Source organism: Pygocentrus nattereri, chromosome 5 (genome assembly GCF_015220715.1).
Source record: "Pygocentrus nattereri isolate fPygNat1 chromosome 5, fPygNat1.pri, whole genome shotgun sequence".
NCBI classification, from domain to species: Eukaryota; Metazoa; Chordata; class Actinopteri; order Characiformes; family Serrasalmidae; genus Pygocentrus; species Pygocentrus nattereri.
The window spans coordinates 2091879-2116878 of NC_051215.1; the positions used below are offsets into that span (position 1 = coordinate 2091879).

A 25000-nucleotide genomic window follows, 5' to 3' on the forward strand; every position below is an offset into this window, starting at 1 on the left:
AATAGGGGGCAGTGAGCACACCAGCCCGGAGCGGCAGGTCTCCGGTCACAAGGCTTGTTCCTTAACATTCAGCCCTAGATGATGACCACCACCACCACCTCCACCACCACCACCTCCACCACCACCACCACCTCCAGATTAAGGAACAAAAGTACTGAATCATTTTTGAGGCATTTCATCAAAAAAGCCCCAAACAAAACTTAAATTGGACTTTAACTATATTGATATTGTAGTATATAGAAATCAATATAGTTCTTCCTAATCTTGCAAGCCGGAATTCCGCCAATCAGAAATCCGGAGATGTTTTTCACTACAAAAGCTCCAAGAACCTCCCACCTTTTCCGGATTTCCAACACAGCATTTGACTGCAAATGAAAACCCCACTGATGAATATTGTTCTAAAAAGCCTCGTTTTTCATCGCGACGTCCAGCGGCAGCGGCTGTTTGCCATTTCAGACTAGAGCTAAGCTGGAAGAACAAACTTCCCGTCTGAATGAAAAAACACACGGACGTGCGAACAGCCAATCGGGACGCGGCGGCAAGAACCCTGATAGCTGTGGGAAGCTGTGTCTGCAAAAGACATCACAGCATCCGACCAGGTCCTCACCAGCACGTGTTCCCAGTTCTGCATGAGGAAGACGTCCGTCTGGTCCAGCACCAGCAGCTCGATGGAGGACAGGAAGTCAAAGTCTCGCTGAGCTTCACCCTCCACACCCAGCAGCGTCCGCAAACCCAGCGGAGACGCGACGATGATGTCGGACGAGTAGAACGGAGAGTAGAGCCGCATGCTGCGCTTCAGAATGGACAGACCTGGTGAGAGAAAAAAAAGAGGAGAAAATGACAAAACTTCAAACAGCCTGCACACTTCAAAAGGTGGTTCTTCAAGGGTTCTTCAGAAAATTAAAAAGGAACCATACAGAACCAGGAACACCCAAATAACCCTCTTTAAAGTGTTCTCAGATTGATCGAGTGTGTTTTACACAAATCTACATAAAACCCCTTTGAAACGGTTCACAGAACCAAACAGAACCAAAAGGGTTCTTGTGCTGTTACTCCTCAAAGCCCCAGTCCTGCACAGTTTAGTGCAACACATTCAGCTCAAGACACGGCATTTTATTATGATTTGGAAGTTGCTGCTGCCGGTCTGGTTGTGTAGTGAGGAAAAAAACCTCCCTTTAGATTCTTCCCATGTTTTTGGTCTGTTTGAGTATCTAGAACTTGCATTCTTTGGGTTTGGTCATTTTTGACATCGCAACAAACATAAAAGGGTCAAAACCTGTTGACAGAGTGTGAATGTAAGGCAGTAAATATGTAATTAGATGATGACGTTAAAATGGCTTTAGTTCAGGTCCAAATCCACTGCAGAACTACAGCAATTCTGGAGCGGGTTAAACACCGGAGTCCACCGTGTACCTATCCTGAAGTGGTCGTCCACGTTGCCCGAGAACACGGCGCTGTAATCGTCCGGCCGATGCAGGTTTGTCGGTTTGGCGTTGGGATCCTCTCCGAACTCGTCCTTAAATCTCTTCTTATTACTGACGTCCATCTTCTTCCCTCTGGGCTCCAGCAGACTGATGAAGGTCTGCACCACCCGCAGAGCTCCATCCCGAGTCGGCACCAGGATCAGCACCTGCACAAGGACAAAACGAACGTCTGACGGATTATTCACTCGTCTGATACGTGTGTGTGTGTGTGTGTGTGAGTGAGTGAGTGTGTGTGTGTGTACATACACAGATATCGCAGCTGTTGGAACGAAACCTCATGTCCCCATTTTTTGTCATGTGGTTTTTCAGTTTTTGACGTAATTTTAAAAAGCCTGTTGTCCTTTACACTGTATGTAAATGTACTTGGAAAAATGTCTGGCTCCACACACACACACACACACACACACACACACACGTGTAGTCCATCTGTTTCTCTGATACTCTGTTACCCTGTTCTTCAGTGGTCAGGACCCCCATGGACCCTCACAGAACAGGTACTATTTGGGTGGTGGATCATTCTCAGCACTGCAGTAACAGCAGAGCTACTGGAGTTTTAAACACTGTGTCCACTCACTGTCCACTCTATTAGACACTCCGACCTTGTCGGTCCACCTTGTAGATGTAAAGTCAGAGACGACAGCTCATCTGCTGCTGCAGTTTGTGCTGGTCATCCTCTAGTCCTTCAACAGTGGTCACAGGACGCTGCCCACAGGACGCTGCCCACAGGACGCTGGTCACAGGACGCTGTTAGCTGGACAGTTTTGGTTGGTGGACTGTTCTCAGTCCAGCAGTGACACTGAGGTGTTTAAAAACTCCAGCAGCACTGCTGTGTCTGATCCACTCAGACCAGCACAACACACACTAACACACCACCACCACGTCAGTGTTACTGCAGTGCTGAGAATGACCCACCACCCAAATAGTACCTGCTCTGTGAGGGTCCGTGGGGGTCCTGACCACTGAAGAACTGGGTAACAGAGTATCAGAGAAACAGATGGACTACAGTCTGTAACTGTAGAACTACAGAGTGCAGCTCTACAGTAAGTGGAGCTGATAAGACGGACATCAAAGTGAACTCTTCCTTGCTACAAAGCGAAGATTTGGTCTAATTAATAAATGATGATTTGATGGTTTTCTCTCCAAACTGCTGCTGCTGTTACTTGTGTTGACAGACTTGTTAAAACGTTCTGTCAGTTGGATCTTCAGGCTTGTATGTGGAAACATCTAAACAGCCCTTTTTCCAAAGACGACCTTCAAACATCACCCGAAAACATTACAATCATCTGCTGAGGAGAGTTCAGATGAGCTGCAGGTGAGCGTTACCTTCGGTCTGGTCAGTCCCTGGTCTCTGAACTCCTCCTCTTCCGCCCCCTTAGCCTCCTTCAGCCGGGCATTATGGGCAAGAACCCTGGAGTTGGCCTTTAGCACGTGGTTGAGGGCATGGAGGCAGTATGCCCGCCTAACCTCCGGACCTTCTACCTCTGGAGAGCATTCTGGGTAATACATGTCCCTGTAGGACCCTGTGGCGGAGACAACACACCGAGTAAATTCCACAGCATAAAAAGAACCTGAAGATGTTTTCCGTGGATCCGTAATACGGCCAGTGGATCTATTTAACGAAGTATTTTCCCAAATCATTCAAGTCAATTCAATTCAAGTTCTTTTCTGTAGCGCTTTTTACAACAACGCTGTCACGAAGCAGCTTTACAGGAGCTAAAACACACAGTTACAACATACACTCAGCCTCTTTATTAGGTACCTGTTCAGTTGCTTCTTAACACAAACAGCTAATCAGCCAATCACACGGCTGCAGCTCACTGCATTCAGGCGTGTAGAGGTGGTCAAGACGACTTGCTGAAGTGCAGACCGAGCATCAGAACGGGGAAGAAAGGGGATTTAAGGGGCTTTGAACGTGGCGTGGTTGTTGGTGCCAGACGGGCTGGTCTGAGTATTTCAGAAACTGCTGATCTGCTGGGATTTTCACGCTCAACCATCCCTAGGGTTCACAGAGAACGGTCCGAAAAAGAGGAAATATCCAGTGAGCGGTCAGTTGTGTGGACGAAAATGCCTTGTTGATGTGAGAGGTCAGAGGAGAACGGGCAGACTGGTTCCAGATGATAGAAAGGCAGGAACTCAAATAACCAACCAGAATCTCTGAGGAACGTTTCCAACACCTTGTTGAAAGTCTGACACGAAGAATTAAAGCAGTTCTGAAGGCAAAAGGGGGTCCAGCCTTTTACTAGCAAGGTGTACCTAATAAAGTGGTCGGTGAGTGTGTATTCCCCAGTGAGGAAGCCAGAGGCGAAAGGAAAAACTTCCTCAGACTGGAGGAAGAAACCTTGGGAGGAACCAAGACTCACAAGGGGAGAGCCGTCCTCCTCTGGTCAGACAGTGTTTACAGTTCAATAAGCTAAAGACCAGATAAAAGCTGAGAGGATCTCTGTTTGAAGTCTGGATGGTAAAGCTTTTTGTCTCTGACCGAGGCGGTCTCTGAGTGTCTAAGGTAAAAACATCACTGACCAAAAGACACGAGACAAGGACATCAGTTCTGAAAGTTTTTTGTAGCGACTTTAAACATTTTCAACATTAAAATATTGTGAATAAAATTTAATTTTGTCCCCAAAATTAAAATGTGTGTACAATCCGAAATGAATAAGTGGTGATTAAAGTTTAAAGAAAACAAGAATAAACCAAATTTCTTAAGTCTGTTTTGTCTGTTTTTCGTCGCAAATTAAACGTATGAGGAAACCGACTGCAAACGCAAAGAAGTCCAAGTTATTTGCAAATAATCATCATCATCATCATCATCATCATCAACCGCTAGTCCAGATAGGGTCACAGCTGGGAGAGCAGAGAATCCCAGACGGCCCTGTCCCCCGCAACATCCTCCAGCTCATTCCCGGGGACCACAGGCCGCTCCCAGGCCAACTTGGAGATATAATCCCTCCAGTGGGTCCTAGAACGACCCCGGGGTCTTGTCCCGGCAGGCCATGCCTGGTACACCCCCACTGGGAGGCGTCCAGGGGGCATCCGGATCAGACACCCAAACCACCTCAGCTGGCTCCTCTCAACGCGGAGGAGTAGCGGCTCTACTCCGAGCTCCTCCCGGATGGCCAAGCTCCTCACCCTGTCAGTAGTGTGGCCCAAAATCCTGCGGATCCCACAGCTCATGACCGCAGGTCAGGGTCGGGATGTAGACCGACTGGTAAACAGAGAGCTTTGCCTTTTGGCTCAGCTCCTCTTCACCACTACAGTCCGGTACAGTGACCGCATTACTGCTGCCGCCTGTCCCAGCCTGCGGCCGATCTCACCGTCCCTCTTCCCATCACTCGTCAACAAGACCCTGAGATACTGAAACTCCTCCACCTGGGGCAGCTCCTCTCCCCTTACCTGGCCAAATAAACCCAGTCACCGTTTTCTCCCCCAGGCCCATTTTTGTACATACCCATGAGTCTGAGCAGCTCTTTTTGCAGGTCTGTGAGGTCCGATGCAGCGCCCCCCATAGGTTGGTTGAGTGAATGCCAGTTTTCCTCCAGCGCTTTGTGGAAGGAAGGCAGGGGAACAGAAGAAGCCTGGCCGATGGAGGGAAACCGCTCCAGGGGGCGCACACACTGCAGCACACCCAGTCTGGACCACTGAGATGGACAAGAATTAGACTTTAATGATAATTTAAAGGCAAAAAATCTCATTTACCCAGTTCCACCCGATGAAGATCAGCCAAGACACGCCTCGTTTCTAAATTGTGCTTCTTATTTTTGCAACAGACGGAAAAACAAAGAAAATATTGTATGAACTGCAGTTTTTAGCTATATTAACGCATTTTGTTCTGTATTTATAGGAACCAGTGAGTCACAGTGTCTGAAACCACGTCAAGTCTATCAGAGATACTGAACACCTCCACGCGCTTTGAGGCGAGTGTGCGATGATTTTTATGATTATGATTTTTCCATAACAGCGGACCGTCGGGTTAAACCTTGTCCTACCTTGACCTGAGTCCGGATTTTAGAGCCTGCTGCGATTTTCTTCACCTCTTCATCACTCAGCTCCGTTTCGTGATGCATATCTAGCGTTTGAGGAAAGAAGAAAACTCTTAATAATCTGAACCACAAATCCCACTTTTAAATCTACACGAATGTTAAGAATCTTTTTCCACACCGTTCAGGCAGTTTCATCTTACATCTTACTCACACATGTAAGATTAACTTCAATACAATGTTTGTCCTTCGCGTTTTCAGAGTTCACATATTTAAAGGGCAGAAAAGGTGAAATTTTACACTTTCGAAGGTGCAGATGATACTAAAATTATTATAAGATTACAAAAAAAGTACCAAGAAGGCTGTACAACATAAAAAAATGAGCAGTTTTATTTATTTATTTATTTATATGTTTACCTAATTTTTCTCCCCAATTTAGTCATTTCCAATTCCACCTGCTAATTAGGACCCCAATCACACGATGCCACCAACGCTAGGAGGCTGAAGGCAGCACAGGCTTCCTCTGAGACCTGTGGAACCAGCCGCCGCTTCTTTTTGACCTGCCGCTCACGCGACGTTACGGGACGGCCGAACGCGCTCGGAGGAGACGCTGACCGTCAGATCTGTTACGTCAGCTAACAGACGCCTGCGCTGAGCAGCATCGCGCTGAGTGATGGGGGGAGAAGGGGGGGCCATCCTACCCACCCAGAGAGAGCGAGGCCAACTGTGCCCTCTTGGACTCCCAGCTACGGACGGCTGTAGCATCACCAGCGATCGGCCTCGTGATCTCCTGATGATGACGGTGGGGCCAGCGCTGAGACGCTGGCGCCACTCGGGAGCCCAAGAGCGAGCAGTTAATAAATTAGATGTTCAGACTGAATTTATGATTAAAGTAATGCGCAGGTTTAAGTTCAAATTTTAAAGTTAAAGTTAATAATAAAAAAAAATTAATATCCAAAAATGAGTAAAATTAATATATACAATTATTAGATTTGATGTCTCCTTTTTTGAGGGGCTGTTTCAAAATTGAAAATATTTTATTGTCTGTACTCTCAATGCATAAACACAACCCCAATTTCCAAAAAGGTTGGGACGCTGTGCAGAATGTAAATAAAAATAGGATGCAATTATCTCAAATTATCTCAATTACTCGTTCTGATCTGAGCCGTTTCACAGAGGCTCCGCATGACGGCGTGAAGCGAGTGAACATTCCCTCACCCTCCTCCTCCGACTGATCCGTCTTCTCCTGATCTCCTTCTGCAGGGAGGTTTGACTCCAGACAGAACTCCTCTTCCTGAGCTTCATCAATGAACTCCTCTTCCAGCTCCTTTTCTCCTGCCTGCTTCTCTCCACCCACATTGTTTTGCTCCTCAGAGCTCGCAGGTACCTCATCTCCATCCTCCTCCTCCACCTCCTCATCTCCACTTTGTTCTAGATCATCATCCTCATCCTCTCCTGTTAAAAAGAGATAAAAATATTCTAAGGTTCCCAAACTTGATGTCATAGTTTATCCAGGCTCCCCCACCTCCTTATCTTAAATGCAGCTGATCTGCCGATTCATATTTTTTCAAACAACTAATTCTCCTATAGTCTATAACACATTTAATACACTGTTAACAGTTCTATAACACTGCTGTCGGAAGAAAAGCGTGGATCTTCAGCTTTTGACATCATGTGAAAACGCCTGTTATTCTTTACATTGGGTGTAAATCTCACGATGAACGGACCGAAATAAACGGCCCAAAATGACTCCGAAAGACGTCTGGTTCCATTGACTTGCATTGAAAGTAAAGTCAGTTTTTTCCCTTCTCCTGTAAAGTGATGTTTTTGGAGACATGAGGTTGCAGAGCTGCAGAAAAGGTGATTAAACGAGATGCTTACGTCTGAAGAAGTGATGAATGTACATGTAATTGATTATGTGATTAACTGTATAATATACAGGGTGGGCCATTTATATGGATACACCCAAATAAAATGGGAATGTCAAACTGATTGGGAATTTCACAAGAAAAACAGTGGTGTGCTTGGTTTTAACGTAACTTTATTCTTTCATGAGTTATTTACAAGTTTCTGACCACTTATAAAACGTGTTCAAAGTGCTGCCCGTTGTGTTGGATCGTCAACGCAGCCGTCTTCTCCCGCTCTTCCCACACTGACAGCAACACCGCAGAAGAAACGCCAGCACAGGATTCCAGTATCCGTAGCTTCAGGTGCTGCACATCACGTATCTTCACAGCATAGACAACTGCCTTCAGATGACCCCAAAGATAAAAGTCTAAGGGGGTCAGATCGGGAGACCCTGGGGGCCATTCGACTGGCCCACGACGACCAATCCACTTTCCAGGAAACTGTTCATCTAGGAATGCTCGGACCTGACGCCCATAATGTGGTGGTGCACCATCTTGCTGGAAAAACTGCCAGCTTCCGTGCATAAAGAGGGAAACACATCATCCAGTGGCCTTGAGGTTTCCATTGATGAAGAATGGCCCCATATAACCACACCATGCCATCAATGTTTGTGTTCCAAGGCTTGGAGGGATCCATCCAATGTGGGTTAGTGTCAGACCAATAGCGGTGGCTCTGTTTGTTTACGTCACCATTCACATAAAGTTCCTGTTCCAATTTTTGTTTTGCCCATTCTGCAAATTGATTGCGCCGATCTGGGTCATCCTCGCTGAGGTGCCGCAGCAGCTGGAGTTTGTAAGGGTGCCACCTGTGAGTAGCTAATATGCGCCGAAGGGACGTTCGACTGATGCCACTCTCCAGTGACCCGCGGCGAGCGCTACGCTGCGGGCTCTTTCTGAATGAAGCTAGGACAGCCACCGATGTTTCTTCATTAGTGACGGTTTTCATGCGTCCACATTTCGGCAAATCCAACGCCAGTTTCACGAAACTTGGCAAGCAGTTTGCTAACCGTAGTATGGGAGATGGGTGGTCTCGCAGGGTGTCTTGCACTGAAACCTGCTGCAATGACCCGGGTACTGCGTTCCCCAGACATCAACCCAATTTCTAGCCGCTCCTCACGTGTTAACCTCTGCGACACGTCAACGGCTGTAAACAAAGACAAACTTGTAAATAACTCGTGGGAGAATAAAGTTACGTTAAAACCAAGCGCACCAGTGTTTCTCTTGCGAAATTCCCAATCAGTTTGACGCGTCACACGACCCTCTTCCCATCGAAGAAACTAAAGTTGGACCCCCCTAAATTGGCCGACTTCAAAACGGCCGCCATGGTCACCACCCATCTTGAAAAGTTTTCCCCTCCCATAAACTAATGTGCCACAAACAGGAAGTTAATATCACCAACCATTCCCGTTTTATTTGGGTGTATCAATATGTAGACAACGAGTAATGGCCACTGTCCCGATTCTTGTTGAGATAGAGGGGTGGGGTGAAGTGTTGGGGCTACATGACCCTCCAAACGGAGGCTTTTCAGAGACTCCAAACAGAGAGATGAGAAAAACAGAAACCGGCGAGACGGAGAACAAGAGACCACAGAAACCCACCAACGTGAGAACTTTCTCCCTTAATCATGATAACCATCGTATTCTCTTAGTTTAATGTGCTCTCAGTTTATTTTGGTCATTTTCCTTCATAACAAGCCTAAAAAATCGTTAACAGCATGCTAATGTCTTGGTAGCTGGCTGGCTAACTTTCCCATTCCACCTTAAATAGCCCAGCAGTTCTGACACCTGAAGTGCCAGAATGTAACTGCTGCTCCATTTAAGGTGGAACGGAACATCTGAACGGGAATCTGGAGAATCTCTGAGCTTCAGCTTCACATCACTGAAGAATTAGGGGGGGGGGGGGTGATAATAAATAACTGCCCCCCTCTTTGAAGGCGTATGATCCCTAAATGTAACTAAAGCCCAGCAGTGAGGAGCTGAACTTTCCCCTCCTCTGCTGTCCCTGCAGACGGGCAGGGTCGCCTACAGAGCGGCGCTGGTAGCTGATAATGAAGTGATGCTCTTTTATTAGAGGGTCTCATTTCAGAGGGAAGATCTCAACCACTGCCCTGTAGCTCAGCAACAAGGAGACACTCGAAAACAAGGGGTAGGGGTAAGAAGAAGAAATGGGACTGGGCCTCAGACATGGAGGTAGAATCACACTAACTGGTGGGTGGTAATCGTTCACTGCCGACTCGGCTGATCGACTAAACCAGGCAAATTACAGCAAAGTATCGCTTTAATCTCCCGGTCCTGAATCAGAACGCTGACCTTCATCAGCTTCAGCCAGCTCATCATCTACTTCTTCACCCTCATCATCTTCCTCTTCGCTCTCCTCATCCTCACTGAGGTCGCCAGCACTGCGACAGGTCGACAGCAGCTTTTCGTACGCCGAGGGCTTCTCCTCCTCTTCCTCAACATCCTCGTCACTCTCAGGCCTGGAGCGGTCAGGGCGGCTGGGCTGCGGAGACAAGAGCCAAACGTGGTCAACCCGACCTTCCTCTCCTCGTACGCTCATGTTCCTGCTCATCTTAAACACAATTTAACCACTTCAGACTATTTTAAACACAGCGAACCTGCACGGTCAGAAATGAAGGTTCTGTTCAGGTACGTTTCTCATTCATCAAGGTACAAACAGTGTAAACGTTCCCTCCAAGGTTCTACAGTGGTTCTAATGTCTGATGGTGAAGCTTAAATCAGGTTCTCCAGGTGAAAAGTTGGTATTTGTACCTTTTCATAACTGAATGTTTTAAACAGAGCAGTAGAGTAAAAGCCTGGAGGCGAGGCGAGGCGGGGTGTGTGGAGTCAGTCCAGCTTAGAGCAGATCATTTCAGTGGATCATGGTTTAGTTATGATCCCTGACTGAAGGTGCTGAGATGGAGGCTTTTCTCCTGACGTCTGACAAGTCAGAGCAGACAAAGTAAACCATCATTTAAAAGTATAATCAAAAACAGTGGATTCAATTCACTGCAGTACAATTTTACACATTGTGCTGCAATAAATCCAATCATGTCTGTCTCTCTGTCTGCCTGCCTCTCTGTCTGTCTGCCTCTCTGTCTGTCTGCCTCTCTGTCTGCTGTCGGAACAAAGCCTCGTATCTCCAAAACAGCAGCTTCACAAGAGGAATTATCTTTAATGCAAGTCAATGGAACCAGACGTCTCACGACATTTGGAGTCATTTCTTTTGGTTTGTTTATCATGAAATTTACACACAATGTTAAAGGTAAAAGGCGTTTTCAGATTACGCCAAAAAACTGAAAAATACGGAGATACGAGGTTTTGGACCGACAGCAGCGATATACAGTACCGTCAAAATCTATTTATTTGTGTAGTTTGTGTTTATTTGCTGAGAAAAGTGTTAATATTTGAATAAACTAAATTGATAAAATAAATAAACCATTATTAATATATATATATATATATATATATATATATAAAATAAACAGTGATGTTCTGGATGTTGGTGTGTGTGTTTGTTGACCCATCTCCAAGCCTCTCCTCCTCGAGGAAGCCCAGTATTATATGTAGTTATAAAGCAGCTCCTGGTTTGACCAATCAGTGCTCAGTAAATTGAGCTCATGATGTAATTGATGATATTAACGAGTCTCTGTGGCGGCTGTGAAGGTGTTTTTCTGTTTATTTGAATTATGAATGTGACTTTATTCTAATGTATATTGTGATAAACTCACTGCTGAGGTCAGCTGGTTAAACATTCACTCAGACGCCTAAAACTCTCCCACAGCGCTGTGTGTTTATTTATATAATGCGTGTAGCTGTATCGCCTCAGCATCCCATGGGTGTGACATCACAACACTGACTATATCCTCGTGGCTGTACCTGTTCACGCAGAGCCACGCCTCCAGGAGGACGTCATAACGGACTTCAATGTTATTTTAAAGTTGAAAGAAAATCCTACAAAAAGCAGAACCGCCGGTTCTGGGTGGTTTAATGAGGAACTCACCAGGCGGACGATCTGGGTCTCCCGAGGCCGGTCGGCGACACTGAAACAGAACAGAAAGAACCGGAGCTTTTAGTGAGATTTGAGGCCGAATGACTCGAGGCGTGTTCAGACGGTCGTGTAAACCCGAGGCTGGACTTACGGGCCTTCTGGTTACAGTACCGTAACATTACCGTTCCACCTTAAATGGGGCAGAAGTTCCACTTTGTTGGAATATTATGGTTCCCAAGGCAGCAGAATATAAATGCTGCCCCACTTAAGGTGGAACGGTAAATTCCAGCAAGGTGGAACTTCTGCCCCATTTAAGGTGGAACGTTAAATTCTAGCAAGGAGGAACTTCTGCCCCACTTAAGGTGGAACCTCTGCCCCACTTAAGGTGGAACGTTAAATTCCAGCAAGGTGGAACTTCTGCCCCACTTAAGGTGGAACTTCTGCCCCACTTAAGGTGGAACTTCTGCCCCACTTAAGGTGGAACTTCTGCCCCACTTAAGGTGGAACCTCTGCCCCACTTAAGGTGGAACCTCTGCCCCACTTAAGGTGGAACCTCTGCACCATTTAAGTTGGAACCTCTGCACAATTTAAGGTGGAACGGTAAATTCCAGCCGATAAAAGGCGCGGGAAGCGATAACCAGCAGTTCTTACTCGTCGTGGAACGGGTGCTGCTCTCCGAACTCCTTCAGGTGCTTCCTCTGTTTCTTGGTTAAACGCGTTAAATCCTGTTTTTCTCTCCTTTTCACCATTTTACACACGTGCTGCCGCTCCAGCTCTTCCCTCTGTCCACTTTCACAGGCGGTCAGGTCGCTTCTGCTCCGCGCGGTCGCCGCCTGTCGACCTGGAGGAGCAGTGCAGCTTCACCACGTTCATCGGCGGGTGCTGAAGGGACAGTCCGGGAAAATTTTAAAATCAATCAACGCTGTGTGTCCGCTGTAAACATACCTACTCGCCTCCTCGCTGCTTCTAGGAAAGGTGTAGAGAAAGTTTTGAACAACAAAACATAATAATAATAATAATAATAATAGTTTATTCAAAATAAATAAATAAATGAATGAATAAACACATACATAGATGATCCTGGCTGTATTCCACTCTTAATTAAACTTCATTTCACTTTCACTCATAATCTAAAATAAAATAAAATAAAATAAAACTCTTAAAGAATCAAAGAACAAACACAATTCTATACTGAACTTATTTAATTCTTTTTTCCTATCAGAGTTGTATTTTTGAAGTATTTTAGTAGCATCAAAAACAAAACGGCAACAGTTAAATAAACATCAATCAATCAATCAATCAATCAATCAATATTAACATTTCAATTTCACCCAAAAATGTCAACTAATTTTCCAGGAAAGCGCTGTGAATAAATAAATAAATAAATAAATAAATAAATAAACAAAATAACCCAAACCCGTCACTGATTTTCCTGTTCAAACTGTATTTTTGAAGTTTTTTAGTAACATTTTTACTAAGATTTCAGTAAAATTCCTTTATTTGTGTATTGTTTCGTATTTTTGGCTGTGCGCCCCTGATCTGCGCTGTGCTTTAGTCCAGCGGTGTTTGCCTTTGTGTGGTTCTGTAAGACGGGCACTCTTAGGCCCTAGGCCGTCTTCCGGTTCTCCTCAGGCTGGTTCCTCCGCCGTGGGCCTGCAGGTGTAGTTTTGCAGTGAAAGGTTTAAAGGTCACTGTAAGACCTTCGGCGTGAGGGTGGCTCTGATGGGGCGTGTGCAGGAAAGCACGTCATCGATTTGATCACCGAAAATTATTCCATTTGCTTTAAACCCAAACACATGTTGCCAAATACGACGCATTTTTCAACCTTATTTACACAGTTATTTCTTTCTCTTCCCCGCCGAGCGCCGCGTAACCTCCCTCCAGCTCCTGATACCATATGGTGCCTGATTATGAGGACAGGGGTTTTAAAGCCTGCGCCTTGCTGGTGATTAGGATGCCTATTAATAACACCGGGCCAGGCAGCCAGCCAGGACTAGAAGAGCTGAAACAAATGAACCCCCACACTTTACTGCTTACAGGAGAGTCATAAACGCACCAAAGGTTAGACACATAGGGTCCGGTGCCAACCCGGACCCCCCCAAACATCGGCTCTGGACGGACAGGGCGGAGTATGAGAGGTGCAGGAGCTCAGAGGCGTTTCGCTGCTCGTACAGGTCTGTGGTGGGCGCAGCTGATATGGATCAGTTTGAGGACCATGGAAGCTGCTCGAACCTCTTCACGCTCTGGGCTTGTGGCCTCCACCCTGAAAGTTCACACTCCAGTGATGAGGCCTAATTAAAATCGCTCGTTTAAGATGAAAGTTTGGCCAAAAATAAAATGTTCCCAGCTTTTTTTACTTCAAAAGCGCCGATCAGCCAAGGCTCGTCTGAAATTTGCTCCTCTAGCTTCAGCGCTGCAGCTACAAGACTGAAGGAAGCTTGCAGTCGTACGCGAAAGTTTGACCCTGGCCAAATCACGTCAGGTCAACGTTTGTTTATAAAGCGCTTTTTAGAGCAGACGTCATCACAAAGCAGCTTCACATTTACTGAACATCAGATCCAATAAAAAGTCCAGTTCGGTCAGATTTCAACAACATTTACTGAACATCAGATCAAATAAAGTCCAGTTCGGTCAGATTTCAACAACATTTACTGAACATCAGATCAAATAAAGTCCAGTTCGGTCAGATTTCAACAACATTTACTGAACATCAGATCAAATAAAGTCCAGTTCGGTCAGAATTCAACAACATTTACTGTCAGTTTCCTCTTTTTAGATCACGTCATGTGGAATAACTTCCCTCTGACTCACTTTCTTCTCTGACTGCTGTTTCTCTCCTCGTCCCTCCCCTGTGTGGCGTCACTCACTCCAGTCTCAGAGCTCATCCTAACGCACAGATCTGATTGGCTGAGCAGCGTCACATGTGATATTTATACATGTGATTGGTCTGTGAGTCTCCGGCCGCTAAAGCCGTAGAGTAAAGGCTAGAAAAGCTACGGCGATTAAACCAGGACCACCCCATCCAAATTAAATAATTCTCCATAGTTTATCGATTACAGGTCCAGGTCTGGATAGGACAGCGTCTGGGTCTGGACTCGGACTGCGGCCCGCCTAGCAGTGACCTCTGATCTAGAACATTGCAGCAATCCAGACTTGATGTAATAAATGCATGAACAAGCTTTTCCACCTCCTGTAGAGATGATGCATTTCTTACTTCAGCAGTACTGCAGTGATGCAGGAGGTTATTCCACTAATATTGGTTGAATGTGCGTCGAAGGACAGATCAGGATCTATAACGACACCCAGGGTTTTCACGGACAAACCTGGTGCGACTGGGAAACTAGTAAGTTTAAGTGTTAAATGAGTTTGTTTCTAGAAGCTTTTGGACCAAAAAGAAGCGACTCAGTTTTATCAAAGACGTCCAGTCTTTTATGTCTTATATGCAGTCATCTGTAAATAAGTGGTCCCGCCTTCCGCCCGATGACCACTGGGATAGGCTCCAGCACCCCCCCCCCCACGACCCTGAGGGAGAAGCGGCTTAGAAAATGTGTGTGTGTGAGTGTGTGTGTGTGTGTGTGTGTGTGTGTGTGTGTGTAAATAAGAGAACACATCTTTTACAGCAGGAGCTGAACCACTACCTCGACCACTAAAAGCGCCAGATTTAAAAACCTGGGCATTTGAGTAAAATCTTAGATTATAAATGCTTATAAATGAAATCCTATTACTTTCTAAAATGAAAGGAAAGTTATTAGATGCTATTTTAACTTTTAGATTTTAGCTGTTGAGCTCACTGCAGGTCCTTGAGGAGTTGCTCGCAAGCGCCCTCTGCTGTTGAGCAGTCTTGTTTTTGATATAACGGGGGAAATAGGAAGTGGCCAGACTCCTCATAAAGCAGCTCTGCCCTTAGACTGTTGCTGGGGCAAGGGGGCAGAACGCACGCTATGTTGCAGTGCATGCTGGGGACTGTAGTGCATCTCAGGGTGAAACAGGCTGCTAAGAATGGAAAATTAAAATAATTTTACAGGCTGAATAGAACTGTGTCACGGGCCTGACTGGGACCACCGTGGGCCTTGTGTTTGACACATGGGCTCTACAGGGAACATAGTTCTGCCCAGAAATATTAAATATATTAATATTTAATAAAATATTAATAGACAGACTATTTTAGTCTATTTTTCAAAATAAAAGTCTCCGTTTGAGAAGAATAAAAACTCGTTAGACCCTGTACAGACAGCAGTCACCTGGGTGGTCCGAAGGTGGACCAGCAGTAGCATAGAGCACACAGGGGGTTGCGGACCTTTCGCATCACGACAGCGAACCAATATGCGCTGCTATCTGGGATACTTTTAAAACATATTAAACACACTAAAATCACGGAAAACTGGGTTTTCCTCACTTTTTCATTTTTTAGATGAAAGTGTGGTGCGGTATGTAAACATTTCTCAAACCATCTCATTTGCATACATCTGCATATTCTATTCAGCCTATGGCCATTTAGCCCCACCCATATCATAAGGCGTGTTCCAGCCATGGACTGCTGATTGAACAAGGCCCTACACAGGGCTGCCAATCAGAACAGAGGTCATATGCATACATCAGTCTTAAAGTGACAGCCTGCAGGATAAAAAGTCCTATTAAAATGATTTATGGCTGTATTTGGTATTTAAAGCCACTCAGATGTTGTAAGTGGGCTTCACGCTGAAGACCAGCGAAGATGCTTGCTTGTATCAACATGCTGCTCAGTGAATTAAATTCCTTAAGCACATTTAATGCCGCAGGCCTGGTGTTTTACACGTAAACTCTGGGGTCCAGACGCAGTTTGGCTTTGCTCTGAGCTCAATAAAACTCCAGCCATCTAAAATCATTACGGTTGATAATTCAAGTAATTCCTGCTGACCTGCTGCAGCTGGACGGCATGTGTTTGAAACGGGATTCTTCTTGAAGTGCGTTCCAACTTATTAAAGAAATAAACGGGCAAAACAACAGCGCTCTGTGCAAAAACATTCACGTTTATGGGGCACTAGTTAAATTGCCCACATCAAAATCAAAGTGGCTGCGAGTTTTAATTGCTGGTGGAGAAACGCGGCAGCATGGCAGGAGCTTGGAAAGAGCAACAGCAGGCCGGAGGCACATGACGTGAGTGTGTGTGTGTGTGTGTGTGTGTGTGTGTGTGGTGGCAGAGGGCCAGCATGGTGTGTGAGATTCCATGCGTTTCTCCTGAGAGGGAATATGCAGTGTGAAAGTCTATCAGAGTCCGTGTAAAAGTGCATTAGGGCAGAAAATAAACCTTGTTTAACGTATAATGTAACTGGGTAACTGCCATCGTGCGTTCTTCATGTGATCTATATGTTTATATTGTGTGTAGTGTTGTGTATTGCATGTAGTTATTATTATAACACAATTCACATTTTGTACTTGGTGAATAAATGATTTCTTATTCTGTAGATTCTAAATAGAATTAAAGTCAGTGATATTTAGTGATATTCTGAGATCAGCCTTAAAGCTTGCAGTGCATAAAAACTGCATAACATACTGTTATCCTAAACATGGATGGACAATGTTCAGTTCATTACCTTTAATTTTTTAAAAATAAGGCTGCCTTTAAAACACAAGCATTTTTTACCCCATAATTTGAGTTGTTGTGCTGGTTCGGGACACTAGAGGGCAGCGCTGCATTAAGTAAAATGAAGAAGTGAATGGGACAAGTGGAACTTCAGAAACTCTGATACCTCGTGCTTCCACTCACTGGCCACTTTATTAGAAACACTCACCTTGTGCTTCCACTCACTGGACACTTTATTAGAAACATCCACCTTGTGCTTCCACTCACTGGCCACTTTATTAGAAACACCTACCTCGTGCGTCCACTCACTGGCCACTTTATTAGAAACACCTACCTCGTGCGTCCACTCACTGGCCACTTTATTAGAAACACCTACCTCGTGCGTCCACTCACTGGCCACTTTATTAGAAACACCTACCTCGTGCGTCCACTCACTGGCCACTTTATTAGAAACACCCACCTCGCGCTTCCACTCACTGGCCACTTTATTAGAAACACCCACCTTGTACTTACACTCACTGGCCACTTTATTAGAAACACCCACCTTGTGCTTCCACTAACTGGCCACTTTATTAGAAACACCTACCTCGCGCTTCCACTCACTGGCCACTTTATTAGAAACACCCACCTTGTGCTTCCACTAACTGGCCACTTTATTAGAAACACCTACCTCGCGCTTCCACTCACTGGCCACTTTATTAGAAACACTTGCCTTGTGCTTCCACTCACTGGCCACTTTATTAAAACACCTACCTTGTACTTCCACTCACTGGCCACTTTATTGGAAACACCCACCTTGTGCTTCCACTCACTGGCCACTTTATTGGAAACACCCACCTTGTGCTTCTACTCACTGGCCACTTTATTAGAAACACCTACCTTGTGCTTCCACTCACTGGCCACTTTATTGGAAACACCTACCTTGTGCTTCCACTCACTGGCCACTTTATTGGAAACACCTACCGCGTGCTTCCACTCACTGGCCACTTTATTGGAAACACCTACCTCGCGCTTCCACTCACTGGACACTTTATTGTAAACACTCACTTTTGACTGCCACTCACCCACCGCTTTGTTAGCAACACCTTCCCTAGAGGTTCAATACTAGATTAGTAAACAACCAAACATATCCTGAGTGGAGCGGCTCTGTGGTCAGAAACTGACCGCTGATTCAGGACTAGAGGATGGTCAGCATGACCTGCGCGTCAACAGATGAGCTACGGCCTCATGCCTGTGTGTGTGAGTGTGTTTCGGTTTGTTGAGACTGATTAGAGTGTAGAACCACACAGGCCACACAGGAAGCCACCGATGACAACTTAATGGCTTCATAACAGCGGCGGCTGAGCGAGCTCTTTGTGTGTGTGTGTGTGTGTGTGTGTGTGTGTGTGCGTTGAGGCTTTCGCACAAATGATACGAGTCACATGACCCGTTTGAGGAAAACATAATTAAATATATGTAAGCTGACGCGGTGTTGAAATACGCACGTGTTTACAATCACTTGAGCAAATTCAAGAACATCATCGCCGTCTTATCGGAGCAGAAAGCTGCCAGTTCCTGGTCTGAAACACAACCTCAGCAGGATTAATGACAAAGGCAGCCTCACCTGCCCGCGCTCTTCCTCCTCGGCTGAAGGGGCCTTTGTTTCACTGCGAGTATTGTTCAGTGTTGTAATAACGGACGGCCAACTGAGCAGACCGAGCCTGCCAAGCTCAACCTCACCTGCAGAGACACGCCAGTGTATTACCACACACACACACACACACACACACACACACACACACACACACACGTGCCGTACAGATATGTTTGTTTTTAGAGCGTGTCTGGATGTCGGGTCATGCAAATGTGCCACATCTACTATACAGTTTTTAAAAAAGTGGGTTCTTCAGGGGTTCTTTGGTCAAGACAACGGTTCTATACACAGCCACCTGCATGCTTCAAAGGTTCTTTGCATGATGAAATGGTTCTTCAGATTGATGGAGATGGTTCTGTTTACCACCACAAACTGTTAAAGCTTGTAATAGCTGGTTCTGTGCAGAACCACAAACAACACATTCTACATCAATCTGAAGAACCATTTCACCGTGCAAAGGGTTCTTTGAGTGTTCATGGTTCTATACAGAGCCACTGTCGTTACTAAAGAACAACAGAAAAGGTTTTTCATGTTTTTGGAAAAATTAATCGTTTACACTTGTTTATTTGACTTACGTTGAAAGTAAAGAATGTTTTTGCCTTTTTCTGTAACGTCACCATTTGGAGGCATGAGGTGATAATATGTAAGTACATATGTTTAATAATAATGTCTCATACGCTTTATATACTGATCAGGCATGACCGCCTCCTCGTTTCTACGCTCACTGTCCACTTTATCAGCTCCACTGACCGTATAGCTGCACTCTGTAGTTCTACAGTTACAGACTGTAGTCCATCTGTTTCTCTAATACTCTGTTACCCTGTTCTTCAGTGGTCAGGACCCCCATGGACCCTCACAGAGCAGCTACTATTTGGGTGGGGGGTCATTTTCAGCACTGACATGGTGGTGGTGTGTTGCGCTGGTCTGAGTGGATCAGACACAGCAGTGCTGCTGGAGTTTTTAAACTCTTCAGTGTCACTGCTGGACTGAGAATCGTCCACCAACCAAAAATGTCCAGCCAACAGCGTCCTGTGGGCAGCGTCCTGTGACCACTGATGAAGGACGAGAGGACGACCAACACAAACTGTGCAGCAGCAGATGAGCTGTCGTCTCTGACTTTACATCTACAAGGTGGACCGACAAGGTAGGAGTGTCTAATAGAGTGGACAGTGAGTGGACACAGTGTTTAAAAGCTCCAGCAGCACTGCTGTGTCTGATCCACTCGTACCAGCACAACACACATTATAGAATTCTTCTCTTCAATAATAATATTTGAAGAAATACTACAGGTCAGTGTAAACCCAGCGAGAGGAGAAACCCACTGTGGTCCAACATCTCAGCCGCTGCGGTCGTGCCTACAGAGCGTATGAGTTTTTAAATACAAAGTCAACACGAGATTCTTCATCTCCTCTCTCTGCTGGATCCCCGTCACTCAGTCTGTCCTTCTCTTTCTGCTTTTCTTCTCTCTCTCTCTCTCTCTGTGAGACTGTTTGTCTTCCACTCCTCTCCACGTTCCTCTCGGTTCTTCTCACTGCTTTCCTTGCCTCAGACGTGGGAACCCAGACACGAGCGACTCTTCTGCCAGATTTCCACCAAAAATCCTTTCAAATCTGTTTTTAATGCTAAAGAAGTCCAGTTGACCCAGTTCACCCTCCCCTTACTCCGAATGTCGCCCACGGGCCGAGAGGTGCTTGGGGTCTGAAGCTTCTTCAGTCTTAACACTGGAGCTACAAGTCTAATGTATCTACCAAGTAGTGGAGGCCTATGGGCACCAGTTCAGCATGGGGCTAGCTGCATGGCTTTATCAACGGTTCAAAGAGTTGGGACTATTTTACACTGTACATTATAACATGGATCATTCCGGTGCTGCAATCTGATTGGCTGAGCCGTGTATGAAGCAGCACAACACAACAACTGAACTCTGTTAATGTGCCAACTCACCAAAGTCCCCAGTGGTTTTACTCTGCTTCGCACCATGTCTAATAACGCCCGTCTAAACTCTAATGATCCACTGATAATAATATTTATCAAGCTATCCAGTTCAAGATCTGATCGCCCCTTTTCCGAATATGAGGAATGTTACGTTCATTATAACTTAATTCTTGATGCACTACAGATTTTCCCTTCAGGAGTCACAGTTACGGCCGCGGTAATCGAGCCACGTTGTAATTTTAGATGAATTTGACTTGAAACATGTGGGGAAATTTGTGTGGAAAGACTGAAGTCTCAATCTATACCACGTTAGCTCGTTCTGTGCGCTACGGTCTTGTTATTTCCACGTGTGTGTAATTTATTGACTAACAGAACGTAAGTGGAATTCATTACGTAACTATGTAATTCATTAAGTTATTACGGCTAAACACTGTAGGAAAACTACAGCAATACTTCCAGACCGCTGAGGCTCGAACCAACAGAAAACACGGCCCACCGTTGACGAGTTTGGCAAACGGCAGATATAGGAACCATACGAGAGCGCAGTAATTCGTGTGAAGGGTGGAATTGTATCTAATGGACAACGTCCAGCCTGTCCAAGGCCTTCATATGTTTCCAATAGTGCGCCCGTGATTAGGGGGGCTGACATATCGCTGTGCTCACTGTATTCCATTCCCACCTATTTATCGAATATCAGTAACCCGGTATCCATGACGCCCCGATCGCAACCGTCCAATTAGCCGCGGTTCGTTAGTGAGCATCTCCAAGCAGAACTGATTAGGAGGCCGAGCAGAAGGCCAAAGCCGAAGCTCAGGGCTGAAGGGCTCAGGAGGACGGAGGTGAAGACAAGCCGGCGGAGGCTCAGCGTCTCTGCGGCCCGGACGAGCTTCACGGAGGCCTTCGTGGAGAACGTAACTTGGCTGGCACAATCAGCCGATCTGACACAGGATCGTCCACCAGACACGAGAAACAGGACAGGAACGGTTCTGGACCACCGTGTTTCAAAACGTACTTGACATTTACCCTCTGATCTCTCCCCCTGAGCCGGGAACTCGAACGCTTGTCCGGCGTAGAAGCTCCATGTAGACCAACGCTGGACTCATATTGACCCTCATGCTGATTATTGCTTGTTGTTGCTTTGTTAGAGTCGATTTCCATTGCTCTCTTAAAAAGATGGTTCTTTGGTAAAGACAATGGTTCTATATAGAACCAAGAACCTCACACGGTGAAATGGTTCTTCAGGCTGATGGAAAATGTGTTGCACATGGTTCTGTTAAGCACCAAAAAGGGTTCTTCTGCGTTTATAATGCCAAGCTTGTAACAGTAGAAGAACCCTTTTTGGTGCTATATAGAGCCAAAACCCACATACAGCACATTCTACACGAATCAGAAGAACCAGTTCTATATAGAACTAATGGTTCTAAATAAGACCGTCCCCTTTAGATTGCAGATTTCAACATTATAATGATTATATAGATAATTGTGTGATACATTTCATTTACATTTGATTATCATTTGAAATCAAAGTAAGTTCTTTAATTAATTTCCAATCATAATGAAACATCTCCTTTTCTACCTACAGACACTATGATATATAATAATACAATATAAATAATATATATGAACTATAATAAGTAATAATAATAATGCTTTTACTATCGCCAGTGGTGTTTAAGGGTGTATGGGCATTTGATTGGCCCAGTCCCATTTCTCCTTCTTATCCCTATCCCTTGTTTTCGAGTGTCTCCTTGTTCCTGAGCTACAGGGCAGTGGTTGAGATCTTCCCTCTAATAAAAGAGCATCACTTCATTAACAGCTACCAGCGCCGCTCTGTAGGCGACCCTGCCCGTCTGCAGGGACAGCAGAGGAGGGGAAAGTTCAGCTCCTCACTGCTGGACTTTGGATACATTCAGTAGATCCACACAGCGGTCATGGGCTGGCAGTGAGGGAACTGGCTTTGTAACCAGAAGGTCGCTGGTTCAATCCCCATCACTGACAGCCTGTGACTGAGATGCCCTTGAGCAAGACGCCTAACCCCCCACTGCTCCCCTGGTACCGTGGATAGGGCTGCCCACCGCTCTGGGTGCGTGTGCTCACTGCCCCCTAGTGTATGTGCTGTTTCACTGCATGGATGGGTTAAATGCGATGGTCAAATTTCCCCGTTGTGGGACTAACAAGGGTCACTAAATGAATCAATTTAGGGAGTCATATGTCTTCAAAGAGGGGGGCAATTATTTATTATCACGCTCCCTAATTCTTCAGTGATATGAAGCTGAAGTCTGAGATTCTCCAGATTCTTGTTTGAATGTTCCGTTCCACCTTAAATAGAGCAGCAGTAACATTCTGGAGCTTCAGGCGTCAGAACTGCTGGACTATTTAAGGTGGAACGGGAAAGTTAGCTAGCCAGCTACCACGACATCAGCACAGTACTAGTGATTTTTTATGCTTGTTATGAAGAAGGAACCATAATACAGTAAAATCACATTAAACTAAGATAAAACAGTGTTTATTGTGTTTTTTAACAGAGAAAATCCTGTGTGGGTTTCTTTGGTCTCTTGGTCTCAGATCAGGACACCCTACCCTGAGACAGAAACGTAGGGGTAGGGCTGAAATGGGATTGAGCCTTAGTCTTTATTTTAACCCAGCATGTAACTGGGACTGATGAACGGATGTTAGTGCTTTCCTACGATTTGATGAGATAAACATCCATTTATAGACCCACTGAAGGTCTAATAGGGTCCTTTAAAGGCCAACATTACAATACAAACTGTCCAGAGTGGCTGACATTGGCCAAACCCTCCAGGAGAGACCATAGATCTACTATAAACAAATAAACATGCTATCAACAAACCTGTTACGGCACATTTCATATGTTTAGATTTTCCCCCCAAAAAAAAAGAAATTGTTCACTTAAATTTGCAGAAATATGCCAGATGTAATTGTCTTCTCTGTAGAGGTTGTGTTAAAGGTGCAGTGTGTAAAATCTAGCAGCATCTAGTGGTGAGGTTGCAGATTACAGCCGACTGAATCCCCCTCCCTCACCCCTCCCTTTCCAAGGGTGTAGTAGAACCTTCGGTGGCTGTCGGGTTTTTTGCCGTCATCCGTCTCGCTTATTTCGCTTCTTTAGTCGTCTCTTCTCTGGCGGTGGGGACTCACCCTTCCTTTTTCTTGATAGACAATAAGTCTGATTCTCCATTTGTCAAAATTTGGGTTCTCAAACTTCTCACATCAGGAACCCCTGATTCTTCTTCTTTCTACATCTTCCAGCCGGAGCTACAGCGCCACCAAATTCAAGCTGCTGCTTTAGTGTAAAAACGCAAAAGGGGCCTCTGTGGCCAGAGTTTGGTTTGTCTGTCCTGGGCTACTGTAGAAACATGGTGGTGGCAGCCTCTGCTGGAAGAGGAGCTGCTTGCTATGAAGATATGAAGACACTGCACTGATGCTTTGCGTAGGGGAGCCCAGGGAACCACGTAACACAGAGCACAATTCAACACCGACTTTTTATGTTGTTATAAAAGGTCAAGCAGCGTGAGCTTCTAGCCACATTACCACATTTCCAAACGTCAGCTTTTTAAAGAGCTCTGAGCCAAAGAATGTTTCCAGGGCATGCAGGTTTGTTTTGGTTACTGAGCTGTTCGTATGAATCACGAAAACCAACCTGATGTTACTTTAATCACCATCTTCTTTCCTACAATGCAGCACCGTTTAGAAGCAGCTGACAAGCTCATAGGAAGTGTAGCTGGGCTTCAGTCCAGCCTCCGCACTGCGGGGTCAGTTCTTACACAGCATTACAGCTCAGACACCTTTAATAACCAGTGGGTGGTTATTCGTTTCTACGGTCAGGACCCCCATGGACCCTCACAGAGCAGGTACTGTTTGGGTGGTGGGTCATTCTCAGCACCGCAGTAACACTGACCTGGTGGTGGTGTGTTAGTGTGTGTTGCGCTGGTCTGAGTGGATCAGACACAGCAGTGCTGCTGGAGTTTTTAAACACTGTGTCCACTCACTGTCCACTCTATTAGACACTCCTACCTTGTCGGTCCACCTTGTAGATGTAAAGTCAGAGACGACAGCTCATCTGCTGCTGCACAGTTTGTGTTGGTCATCCTCTAGTCCTTCATCAGTGGTCACAGGACGCTGCCCACAGGACGCTGCTGGCTGGATATTTTTACTTGGTGGACGATTCTCAGTCCAGCAGAGACACTGAGGTGTTTAAAAACTCCAGCAGCACTGCTGTGTCTGATCCACTCAGACCAGCGCAACACATGTCAGTGTTACTGCTGAGAATGACCCACCACCCAAATAGTACCTGCTCTGTGAGGGTCCATGGGGGTCCTGACCACTGAAGAACAGGGTAACAGAGTATCAGAGAAACAGATGGACTACAGTCTGTAACTGTAGAACTACAGAGTGCAGCTATACAGTAAGTGGAGCTGATAAAGTGGACAGAGTGTAGAAACGAGGAGGTGGTCAGAGCGTTATCCCCTCATTTTTGGTGGACTTGCACAGGAGCAGCAGGT

General features: G+C 45.6%; 1 protein-coding gene across 1 annotated transcript in view; it reads right to left on the reverse strand.

Annotated features, from left to right (window-relative positions):
* utp25 (UTP25 small subunit processor component) overlaps positions 1 to 12196 on the reverse strand; it is a 19559-nt gene extending 7363 nt beyond the window's left edge. The window contains exons 1-9 of the mRNA XM_017719918.2: positions 12004 to 12196; positions 11365 to 11404; positions 9675 to 9864; positions 6677 to 6913; positions 5468 to 5547; positions 4930 to 5119; positions 2808 to 3004; positions 1414 to 1630; positions 608 to 810 (exon numbers count right to left, since the gene is read on the reverse strand). Of these exons, the coding sequence (XP_017575407.1) occupies positions 608 to 810; positions 1414 to 1630; positions 2808 to 3004; positions 4930 to 5119; positions 5468 to 5547; positions 6677 to 6913; positions 9675 to 9864; positions 11365 to 11404; positions 12004 to 12101 (1452 nt within the window). The 5' untranslated portion in view covers positions 12102 to 12196. The remainder of the gene's footprint in view (positions 1 to 607; positions 811 to 1413; positions 1631 to 2807; positions 3005 to 4929; positions 5120 to 5467; positions 5548 to 6676; positions 6914 to 9674; positions 9865 to 11364; positions 11405 to 12003) is intronic.
* Positions 12197 to 25000: the final 12804 nt, after the last annotated feature.